Source organism: Portunus trituberculatus, chromosome 17 (genome assembly GCF_017591435.1).
Source record: "Portunus trituberculatus isolate SZX2019 chromosome 17, ASM1759143v1, whole genome shotgun sequence".
Classification (NCBI taxonomy): domain Eukaryota; kingdom Metazoa; phylum Arthropoda; class Malacostraca; order Decapoda; family Portunidae; genus Portunus; species Portunus trituberculatus.
In genome coordinates this window covers 32,515,025-32,527,524 of record NC_059271.1, presented here as the reverse complement: position 1 = coordinate 32,527,524, position 12,500 = coordinate 32,515,025, and the positions used below count along the sequence as shown (strand labels likewise).

Here is a 12,500-nt window from a genome sequence, read left to right as displayed (position 1 = left end):
TTCTGTTTGCCCAAATGAGTGTGTATCTATTTACTCATCGATCTGTTTGTCTATTGATCTGTCAGCATTTCCATCCATCCACCCACTGACCTGCCTAGCTAAATTTCTATCTATTTATCTATCTATCTGTCTGTATTTGCCTTTGTTTGTCTATCTGCGTACCTTGTCTTGCTTTTTCTTTCTTTCTTTCTGTTTCAGGTTTTTTTTTTTATCTATCTACGACTATCTGTTTATTTATTCATCTCTATCTATCTACATACTTATTACATATATACCTATTTATCTATCTACATACATGTCTATCTATCCATCTACCTACCCATCTGTGTGTCACTATTTATCTATCTATATGTCTATCTATCCATCAATCTATCTCAACCTTATCTCTTTGCCTACCTCCTTTTTACCAGCCTTCACTTTTTCTGCCGGCGTCATAATGTTTCTTTACGGTCGCTGTGCGTGCTTGGAGGAAATTAAAAGAGAGTAAAAATCAACAAAACTCGTCTGCCAACTTGATGCCGCCTCGAACTGGACGGCGGGGAAACAAAAAGGAAAACGAGAACAGCTCTCACAACACAGCCAGCCTCCTCCTTTGCCTCCTCCACCACCACCACCACTACCATTACCACCACCCTCATCACCACTTCTTCCCTTCCACACACAAACACAAAGGTGGGGGAAAAATGATGGAGAAGAAACCTGCTGCACCTCCATCACCATCAAGCCTTCCTTCCCCTCTTCACACAAAACAATGAGACAAAAGAAATAAATCAAATAAAGGAAGAAAATGGAGAGTCACTGGAGGGGGAAAACTGTGAGGATGGAAGTTGCGGACGCTCCTTCCTTTCCTTCCTGTAGAAATATGCCGGCCGCAAGCTGTCCATCAATTATAACACCGTCGGAGGAGCATCACTTTCCACTTAATGCGACACGGATCATCAATTTTCCGGGTCACAGTTCCCATCACTCCCATCATCTCCAGGGAGCGATCCAAGCAATTCTCCATCACGCCCTTCCCTTCCTCACCCCGTCCTTGCAACGCGTTCCCTTCGCCATCCAGACACCCTCCCGCCATTCAGCACGTCGTCAGGGTTAAATATAGATCTACTTTTCGCCGTAAGTGGCCGCTGTGAGGTGCGGGCGTGCCTACGAGGTGTCACAAGACCGGCAACTCAGCGCGGCGCGGCGTGGGGAAGGGAAAAAATAGGGAGAAAAGGAGGAAACTTAAGGTGTTATTGACGTCGGTGGAGAAAGGCGCGAGCGGAGAGTGGATCTCTAAGAAAGGAGCGTGTGGGTGTCACTAAGTGGAGTGGAGACGGCGGGTTTGGAGTGGGAATGTGTAGAGGAAGGCTTGTCTTAGAGCAGGGAAACTTTTTGCGGCGAGGTTAATAAAAGGAGAGTGGGATGAGAACTGTATTAAAGGTGGAGAGGTGATTTTTAGGGCGAGGGGAGAGGCTTAGGGATGGGATCGTCGTGGGAGCAAAGAGAGAAAGAGAGAGAGGAGGAGGAGGTGGGACAGAGAGAGGGAAGGTGGTGTTATTAAGTTAAAGGTTGTACGGAATAGAAATGGAAGTAATAGAAGCTGCGGGTATGGAGAAGGCTATCGGGGAGGAAGGGAACGTTCGGGTTATAGGATCCCAGCTCAGTAAAATGAGGGAGAGGATTGTGGGCAGCGGCTGGAAAGGAAAAGACATGTAGCTAAGCAGGATCCGCCTAGGGTACAAAATAATATTATTAGAGAAAAAAGAAAGGGAAGGAAATTTTTTTGAATAGTAAAGTTTTGTGCTAAAGAATCATCATATTTCAACTGCCCTTCAGTTCCACGACGCATTTCCATATTCATTCCACATACTGTTTGGTGATTTTATGCAGCTTCAGAAACTTATGTGGGAGATTAAAACACTGAAGACCCTGGCCATTAATCTTTTGACCTCCATATAACCTTCCTAATGTCAATAAAATGGTCTAGTCGTACACAAATCTCAAGGTAAAAATGTGTCCCAGTTTTGAAGAGGTTAAAGTGATATATAAAAAGTCGTCATACTTATCTCAGTCATGAATAGATTGGTAGGAATTTGTGTTTTCAGTGACTCTCCTTTGCGTCATCAGCACTTAGGAATCCACCCGGGAAAGTTGAGCAGAGCAGGAGACTGTGATAAAGAGTGTCCTTGGTGGTGCAGTAAATATTCACTGTTTTCTGTGGGAAGACTGTGGTGCCAGCAGATGGTCGCTAGGAACGAGCAGCACAAGACGGTTAGCAGATAGACGAAGGACAAAAGGCTACACGTGCAGGCGGTGTGTATAATCCCATTAGCTGGTCTGTTGTAGGAAATGCCACAATTCTCATGTGTTCCCCGAAACATCCGAATTCCTTGTTGTAATCCGCTTGGCAGGCGCGGTCCAACGATTGTAGATTAACATTAATTTTTCACTTTTATCGCAAATCGATGCCAATTTCTTAACGCCATAGGGACTCATGCCGTGCAGTGTAATTTGAACTTTTTTGTGATGTAAAAAATGAAGCGCAAAAAGCACAATTAATAAGCATAGATTAGTGACGAAGCTCTTGGAGGTCTGCGTGGCTGCCAAACCCCAAGGTCAAGCACAACCTTTGCTCTCCACTTCCATTCTCTTTTTAATTAACTCACTTGTTAACCGCGACGGAGTGTGGGAGTGCAGTGCATGCGCCGCTGCCAAGGTTTTGCATCACGGGGCGCGGTAAACACTCGCAATAATTTGTCCTGCACCCAACATTCCAGTGGTCCACTCCCGCACTCCTGGCCCAGTGGGAATTCAACACAGTCTTGTCACGCTTTCCTATCACCTGTCGATGTTGACGGACGCTTGATTGATTCGCCTGGATATTTATTAGCAATATTTCCAGAGAACACGCGATATGAAAATACCTTCAGATTCAAAACGTCGATAACCTCTTAAACAAGATATGAATAAGTAAGTGGCTGGTGGGACGAGGAGAGAGGCGCGGGGAATCGTGAAATGAAGGGTGGAGAGGTTCAGGTAATGTACGAAATGAGGTAAGGGATAAGATTAGCAGGGTAAGACAGAGGGGTGGAGAGAGAGAGAAAGGGAGAGAGATATTTTGCAGAGGGGCGAGGGAGGGGAAGCGAGGAAAAGTGTGCTCAGTAATGCTGGTGGAAGACAGGGAGGCAGAGAGGGGAGGGCGGGGCCGTTAATGTAGGACCAGGAAGTCTTGAGCTTATTATTTTACCGACCTAGTATTTCTTTTCCCAGTACTCCTTGCCAAGATAGGAAGCCTTTAAGTCCCTGGTTGCTTTTCACATTCTTTTTACTCTCTCTCTCTCTCTCTCTCTCTCTCTCTCTCTCTCTCTCTCTCTCTCTCTCTCTCTCTCTCTCTCTCTCAACCGGACAGGAATTACCGACTTAGGAAAACATCATATTGAAAAGTTTAACTATTACGCGCCTGAATTTTTCTATTACTTAAGGACAAAGTTGGTGTAAAAATTATCCTGACTTACCAATCTGGAGTGAAAGCAGAAGGGTCAACAAAGACTGGGAGTTCATTCTCATTGGCGGAGCAGCCCTGTGACGTCACCACCATGAAGTCATCCTATTGGCCAGCAGTTGGTGGAAATAATCGGATTTGAAACTCTTCAGGGATCGTCTTTTGAATTAAAATTTTTGAGGTTCACTAATACTTTTTCCCGGCAGAAGTAGTCACTCCTGCCGTGTCCGCCATGGAGATATATTCACTCACCGGGTAATTCACCAAGGGAAAAAAAAGTTATTTCTCTCCTTTCAATTATATGTATAAATGTCCCCGCCAAAAATTTGCCATTCGCGATCTCATTTTTCTTTATGACTACATTAATTTTCCTGGGATATTCATCACCTTCCCAACATAAGCGTCAATTTTCATCAGCATTATTCACCGCTGGAAGTGATGATAAATTTTACATTACACAAGTCGTAATTATCGGCCGAGCGAGGGGAGAGCCTCTACTGCACAACCCAGACCTTGTTTATTTTTGCCATTAATCGCGCCTTGCTTTCATACACTTCCTTTTTCCTTCAATTATTTTTCTATTTTTTTCTCACTAACATATCTACGTTCACTCATTGCTACATTGGCTTGGCGCGTTGTATAAAATGATCACGTATTTCTGAACAATCACAATTCACTTCACACACTTCCTAATAGCATTTATCACCGGCAAACACTCACTTTGCACTTATTTAGATCACACTGCCACTATCACACTCCTTACCGGACACATGCACGCTATTACATTCACCTCAATGCGTTTCAGTGGTAGGACAGACTTCTTATTCCTGCCAGTCTCTTGTCTCTCTTTGGCCCATGTTCTGATACACTTCCGCGCCGCACCTTCACTACTTTTCAGAGTTCTAGTTGAAGTGACTCGAGTTTTTAAGGATCTTTCTGTAATCCTAGTGACATGTTAACAAGTTTTCTGCACTATCAACAGGACAAATACTCTTTACAACTCGGCTAGTGGTCTCTGTAGTCTTTGAAAATGGTCGCGATGGGAGAGGGAAGGAAGCGTTTCTGAATATGTCCCTTTGTGTTTATCTCCTGCCATCATAGTCAGGTCGTCGTCCTTGCCAGGCACTCGGCATCCCGCGCTGCTCCCGCTCCTCTCGTCACTCCGCCGCGGCACTCATCCTGCAACAAACATACGTGCATTAAAACAAAGCAGAGGAAGAGTGAAAATTTGCCCAGTGCGTGTTGTTGTTGTTCGTATTTGCATTATTGTTGTTGGTGGTGGTGATGCCGTCTGCCTGTCATCCGCGAGTAAGGTAGGTGTCTGTCTGGCTGGGCTGTCCGCGGGTGGAGCAGATAATGAGAGGCAATAACCAGCTTATGAGAGGTATTCTCTTAGTGATTAGAGCCGTAATGATGCAACGCCGGGAGAAGAGACTTTTTCTAACTTGTGGTACAGTTTCACTGTGTATATGTCGGTGTGTGTGTGTGTGTGCGTTCTTCCGTGTGTGTCTCGCTTATTGCGCCAGAAATGCTGGGGTTGGCTGGCAGGGTGGGATGGCTGGTTAGTGGGGGAGGGTTGGGTAAGGTGGAATGGGGTTTAAGAGGGAGGGTGTAAATAGAGGAAACAGCAGTATGGGGTTGGACAGAGGCGGCTCACTGGTTGGTGCGTGGAAAATGTTCGCAGGCATCTTAATGCTCATCTAAAGAGGAAATTGCAGTGTTTGCCTCCATGTGTGTGTGTGTGTGTGTGTGTGTGTGTGTGTGTGTGTGTGTGTGTGTGTGTGCGTAGATTCCGACATTAGGACGTCACATAAAGCACACAAACACACACAGTGTCTCTCTCTCTCTCTCTCTCTCTCTCTCTCTCTCTCTCTCTCTCTCTCTCTCTCTCTCTCTCTCTCTCTCTCTCTCTCTCTCTCTCTCTCTCTCTCTCTCTCTCTCTCTCTCTCTCTCTCTCTCACACACACACACACACACACACACACACACACAGTCATGTTATTAGGTTTGCCTGATAAGTAAGCATATTTCACTCTTCCTCCACGTCTGATTGAGAGAAGCCTGGAAGCGGAGGCAGGGAAGGTCTGTCTTAAGGTGGGAGGAATATCTGTTGTGCTCTCTCTCTCTCTCTCTCTCTCTCTCTCTCTCTCTCTCTCTCTCTCTCTCTCTCTCTCTCTCTCTCTCTCTCTCTCTCTCTCTCTCTCTCTCGTATTCTCAAACACTTTTAAGCTTCACCTTCACTATTTCAAAAGGCTTTATTTAAATTTACACGAATTTTCTATGGTAGTTTTGCATTTCTAGACAGAGTGACAGAATTTCTACATTACTGACTGTATAAACACTCTTGAAATCCCCTCTAGTGATCTCTGTGGCCTTGGAAAATAGTCGTGGTGAGAGAGCATAGCGTTTCTGAATACCTCTCTCTCTCTCTCTCTCTCTCTCTCTCTCTCTCTCTCTCTCTCTCTCTCTCTCTCTCTCTCTCTCTCTCTCTCTCTCTCTCTCTCTCTCTCTCTCTCTCTCTCTCTCTCTCTCTCTCTCTCTCTCTCTCTGCGCTGACATCCATCATACCTGCCACTCTCACTTTACTCATCTGTTTTAATATTTTTTTGTAATAGCGTGTGCCTTTGTTCTGTTATTTGCACATTCATCACCCGCTCTCCACCACCTCCTGCACCTTCACTTATCTACCCTATTACTTTTCCTTCATTGCTATTCTCTTTCATCTGTTTTCCCACTCAGGGCTACATCGTTGTCATTTTTATATATGTAGCCTTCCTTCTCCTCTCTATATTTTTTTTTTCCTTCTCTCTGATTTTTTTTTGCACCTTCACTTATCTATCCTATTACTTTTCCTTCATTGTTATTATCTTCCATCTGTTTCCCCACTCAGGGCCACACCGTTGTCATCTTTATATCTGTATCCTTCCTTTTCCTCTATATTTTTTTTCCTTTTCTCATTTTTTTTTCTTTTTTTTCTTGAGGGTGGATTTGTTGTTCTTTTTCTCTTTATACCTCTATCCTTCCTTCTTTCTATTTTTTTTCTTTTTTATGGGGGTTAGTCGTTATTATTTTCTCTCTTTATATCTGTATTCTTCCTTTTCCTCTCTATTTTTTTTCTGTTGCTTATTTTTTGTATGTCATTTGTTATTATTTCTCTCTCTCTCATTGGTATTCCGTTTCATATGCTGCCCTGGCGGTCGTATCATCCCTTTTTTGACGGGCACACAATCCAACTCAAATATTGATCATCCAGGTATTCAATATTTCAGCTCCAAACTTTTTTTTTTATTTTTTTTTTTTTCGACGTGTAGCCGATAAAGGATATTTTTTCCCTTTTTTCAGTATTTCTGTTCCGTTTGTGCGTTTCTCTCATCCCCCCCTTTCATCTACCCCACCTCTTTCTCTTTTTTTTTGGTCTCTTTTTTTCTCTTCTATTTTTTTTTCTCTCTCCGGGCTATCACTATCCCTTCTCCACCATTACCCTGCAGATCGTTATCACTTTCCACCACTTTCCGCTCCTTCCTTGCGCCACGCCACGCCACGCCATACCACGCAGCTCTCCATCCACCATCCACATCTGTCTCTTCCACCTGTATGCATGATTTCCCTTCGCTCATCACCACCGCTCCACCGTCCATCAGCCGCACCTCACCTGGCTCAGTCCACGCCATCCACCACATGACAGCATATTCCCACTCTCTCCCCTCTCTATCTCTCTCTGTGTCCCCTCCCACGGCAAATCCACCCATCTATACACAACTCGCGCACCGCTTAGTTCACTCATCTCTGCCATACATAGGTGTAGTATCTCTATCTCTCTATATCTCTCTCTCCCTCTCTCTGTCTCTTCTCTGCGCCAACACCCGCTGCTTCTCTCTCTCTGGTCTCTCGCTCGCTTGCTCTCCGGATACCACCATCACTACTACCACCACTAGCACCAGCACCTGCCACCTCACCCAGCTCGCCTTTCCTCCGCCCCTTGCCGGCGTCACAATTCAGGAGGGCCGTTCTAATACACAGTCCCCGCTCGCCAGTGACCATAACACACGGGCGTAATATTTTGTGCGGAATGGACCCCGAAAATCACCTTAATAGAGCGAAAGAAAGGGAAGGAGGGGGGAAAAAAAAGAGAGAGGCAAGGGGGTAAACGTAATTCACGCAAGTCGAGGTGAAAGAAGTGAGGATATACTGAAGGAGTAGCGTCGGTTCCTGCTGTTCATCATTTGGCTACAGTGGAAAGAAAGAATGAAGAAATGTATTGTGAAGGAGAGAGAGAGAGAGAGAGAGAGAGAGAGAGAGAGAGAGAGAGGAGCGAATGAGCGTCAGGTGGGAGGAGGAGGAGGAGGAAGAGGAGTAAGACGAAAGAGAAAGAGAGAGGATTAGGATAAAGGTAGGGGTAAAAAATAGGAGCTGGTAGAAAACACAAAATGGAAAAGTAGAAGAATGGAGAAGGAAGAGGATGCATGTGCAGGTGGAAAAAAAAAAAAAAAGAGAAAGAAAAATAAATGAAAAATAAAAATGAATAAATAAAAGAACGAATGCAGAAGAATCGAAGGAAAGGGAAAAAAGAACAACGATAACAATAACAAATAAACAAACAAACAAACACAATCAAGCAAGCAAACAAAGAAATTACCAGCGAGGAAGAAAGAAAAAAAGGAGGAGGAAGAGGAGGAGGAGGAAGAGGAAGAGGAGGAGGAGGAGGAGGAGGAGGAGGAGGAGGAGGAGGAGGAGGAGGAGGAGGAGGAGGAGAAGGAGGAGAAGGAGTAGGAGGAGGAACAACAACAACAAAATAAAAAAAGAACAAAAGGAGAAGGAAGAAGAAAAAAAGAACAAAAAGAACAAAAAAGGGGAAGGAAAAGCTAAAAAAGACGAAAAAAAAAACTGCAAAAGCAACAACAATTTTAGCAGAAACAGCAACATCAACAACAACAAAAGAGGAAAGTGGAGGAGGAGGAGGAGGAGGAGGAAGGTGCGCCGTTACTTTCATCCTTCCATTTAGATGAACTTTACCTGTTTTCATCTGCTTGTTGCACCTGCCTCACCTACACAATGTTTCCCCCTGCCTCCCTGCCTCCCTTCCCTCCTTCCTCCCTGCCTCGCTCCCTGCCATTCTGCCTCCCTCGCTTCCTATCCTTTCATTTTTCCTTCCTCTCCGTCTGTTTGTCTGTCCGTCAGTCTATCCGGCCATCTGTCTGTCTGTCTGTCTGTCTGTTTCTTTAAGCCTCTTTCTACCTTCACTACTCTCTCTCTCTCTCTCTCTCTCTCTCTCTCTCTCTCTCTCTCTCTCTCTCTCTCTCTCTCTCTCTCTCTCTCTCTCTCTCTCTCTCTCTCTCTCTCTCTCTCTCTCTCTCTCTCTCTCTCTCTCTCTCTCTCTCTCTCTCTCCGGGACTTGCTCATTTCCAGTGTCCTGTTTAAATAAATATTTAACGAGACCCTGATTCACCTCTTCGTTGATCGTTCCTAATTAATATATAACCTCGCTGCCAATGGGTCTGACCGCACCGTGCACTGAATATGTCTTTGTGTCTGTGTCTGTGTGTGTGTGTGTGTGTGTGTGTGTGTGTGTGTGTGTGTGTGTGTGTGTGTGTGTGTGTGTGTGTGTGTGTGTGTGTGTGTGTGTGTGTGTGTGTGTGTGTGTGTGTGTGTGTGTGTGTGTGTGTGTGTGTGTGTGTGTGTGTGTGTGTGTGTGTGTTGGTGTGGGTATGCAATATGTTTGTGTGAGTGTATTTAATTCAGTGAGCGGGCCGGGAGCGTTGTGTGCACATATGTCAGGAAGGGTGTTGCTAATTATGTGTGTACCAGCAGGCGGTGTGTGCGCAGCGACCTAATGTGTGCCGCCGCTGGGAAGAGTGTGCGTACTTGCTTGCGTGTATTTCCAGGGCTTCTTTTTAATTAGGCGAGGTGGGCCGCGCGCCAGGCTGAGCCGCTCCCTGGTGCTCCTTCTCTCCCAGGCAGACGAATTAAATTTTTCTCTTCTAATTAGCTCCCTCAGACGACCGTCCTTATATACCTGTGTTGATATTTTAATCATAGTGCACCTCTAGGGGGATTGTGTGTACGTGTGTACGTGTGTGTGTGTGTGTGTGTGTGTGTGTGTGTGTGTGTGTGTGTGTGTGTGTGTGTGTGTGTGTGTGTGTGTGTGTGTGTGTGTGTGTGTGTGTGTGTGTGTGTGTGTGTGTGTGTGTGTGTGTGTGTGTGTGTGTGTGTGTGTGTGTGTGTGTGTGTTTGAACTCTGTATATTTTAATGTTTACCTTCCTTGCTTACGTGCATCCTGTGTACACTCCCTGTTCTGCATTTCTTGTAACACTGACTGGTATATCCTCGCCACATTTCCTGGAGAGCACACGAAGCGCCGATACGCGTCTTGTGAAACATAAAACTTTAATAGATGAATATTGAAAACAAATGAAAGGAAATTAATTAACTTGAGCAGCATCGTTAACGTCTACCTGCCTTCATATTTCACTCCTCAGTGCGGCTTGAGCGGCGCCGCCTGCCTTCCCTGACGTAGGTATGACAAGTAGAATTGTAGATCAGAATTCCTGCTTCAGTCTCGCTTTTTGGGAGGAAGAAAAATATTGCCACAGAACAAACACGACTTTGAGAGTTTACCAGGATTACCAACACCTGCAGCAGAAGTGTGCAAAGGACCCTCAAGCTCAAGTCTGACGCTCCTCCAGCACGGCAGCGAGCAGCGTGCACCACCGCCACGATCCTGCACACACCACCACCACCACCCCTACCAGCACCCCCCCCGTCACCACCACCACCACCACCACCACCACCACACGGCCGGAAGGAAGTAGTAAGTGATACGTGCAAAAACCGTCACGCACGTACTAATGCTTTTCTTGCCGCACATATATCCTAGTAGAGACACGCCCCGCACCTGAGGACCAAAATATACCGCTGTACATTGGCAGCAGTAGGAGTAAAAACAGCAGTAATATGTAACACTGAGACAGCCAAGCACCGCAGGAGTCCCTCTGGTGGCGCCTGCGGACGTGGGCGGTGACACAGCCATTCCCAGACTGCATCCCGAGACACGTGTACGTAAAGCGGTTCAAGGGAGCCTCGCGGCACTAAGGTAATCCCCAGGCAGGCCCAGCACCCTTCAGTAATGTCCAGCACGATCGTGTAACAAGAACATCAACATCCACGCCTGCACTTCACCTCGGAAAACATAACAGTGGAAGACTCCTATCCTCGCGCTGAAGTGAGGCTGTAAGCGACGCTAACATTGCTACACCATCCGCCAGGTCCCGCCCTTCCCCTCGTTGCCCCTCGTATGAGTCGGAAAAGGAGAAACAACACTTACTTTTCCTAGTTCAACATCGGTGTTCGCATCGCTCCCCTTCCCTCTTTCCTTGCCTCTTCTGCCTTCCCGTTCTGACCAGTCCGCCTTCCCTATCCCAAGGGCGCCCTCTTCTCCTGCCTCTTTCTTACACCAGGCCTCCTCTCTTCGGCCCTTAACTGTCTCCTTGGCCTCTCTCCCCTGTCTCTCTTCTTCTTTCTCCCCTCCCTGACTTGGCCTCCCCTTGGCCGGTAGATCACGAGTAACAGCTGATGGGAGGCAGTGTCCTGGGGATCGGCCGTCGACTGATATTGCACAAAGACTTTGCATATATATTAAGACAGAAATGTATGATCTTAAAGTTATCTGATTAATGATATCCACACTGTTGCCTCCACCATCACCACCGCCATCACCACCACTACCTGCGCCACTGCCTCCGCCACTATCTCCTCCGCCATTACCATTGCCACTACCAGCAGCAATAATGATAATGTGGCTATTTTCACTATCTTGAATCCCTATCACTGTCACAATATGCACTTCCACCGTCACCACCACCACCACCAACACCACCACCACTACTACTACTACTACTACTACTACTACTACTACTACTACTACTACTACTACTACTACTACTATTTCTTGCTACTACTGATCACATACACACCACATACTACACACTACTGCTCCTGCTGCTACTACTACTACTACTACTACTACTACTACTACTACTACTACTACTACTACTACTACTACTACTACTACTACTCACTGCTACCACCACCACCACCACCACCACCACTGCTACTACTACTACTACTACTACTACTACTACTACTACTACCACGACCACTACCACTACCACTACTACTACTACCACAACTTTCCCGCCACACACCTAGCACGGTAATTCCCACCAGCAATACATCTCTCCATTAGTTTCCTGGCACACCATTACCACACCACATTAGCACTATCACCACCACTGCATACCCGCCGCCACACGGACACTGCCGCTCCACTGACACTACCACCACCGCTGCTGTCTAGACCACCACCACCACCATCAGCACAGCAGCCACCGTCCCTTCCATCATAAGGCCTCCACTTATTAACAGCCACATGCGTAATAATACCACTTGTCACTCATTACAACTTGTCATCCTGTTGTCCACCACTACCACCATACACACACACACACACACACACACACACACACACACACACACACACACACACACACACACACACACACACACATCCGAAACAACAACAGCAACAACACCAGCAAAAGCAAAAGCAACACAACAATAACACCAGCAAGAATAGCACTGCATCTTTACCACCACCACCACCACCACCACCACCACCACCACCACCACCACCACCACCACCACCACCACCACCACCACCACCACCACCACCACCACCACCACCACCACCGCCGCTAGCTCCTTGTCACCGCCCTTGCCGTGGCCTTAAACCATCTTACCGCGCAAATTCCTCAGCGTTCTTACACCTGCCGATATTGGCGCGACAGGTGCACTACCTCACCCCAACGAGGGTTCATTCCAGAGGCCAGGTAAGGTTGGCACTGGTCACGGCTCCTGCCTGGCCCTCTCTCCCTCCTCTCTTCCCATTGCTGCCTCTACCACCTTTCACATTCCCTAGACTTAATTATCTCCTCTGCCGTCCTTTCTTCCTTCATCCCC

The 12,500-nt window shown here is 46.5% G+C and overlaps 1 protein-coding gene across 1 annotated transcript in view; it reads right to left on the bottom strand.

Moving 5' to 3' along the window:
- LOC123505048 (nephrin-like) overlaps positions 1 to 12,500 on the bottom strand; it is a 204,211-nt gene that overhangs the window by 184,675 nt on the left and 7,036 nt on the right. The window contains exon 2 of the mRNA XM_045256074.1: positions 3,498 to 4,663. Within this exon, the coding sequence (XP_045112009.1) occupies positions 3,498 to 3,549 (52 nt within the window). The 5' untranslated portion in view covers positions 3,550 to 4,663. The remainder of the gene's footprint in view (positions 1 to 3,497; positions 4,664 to 12,500) is intronic.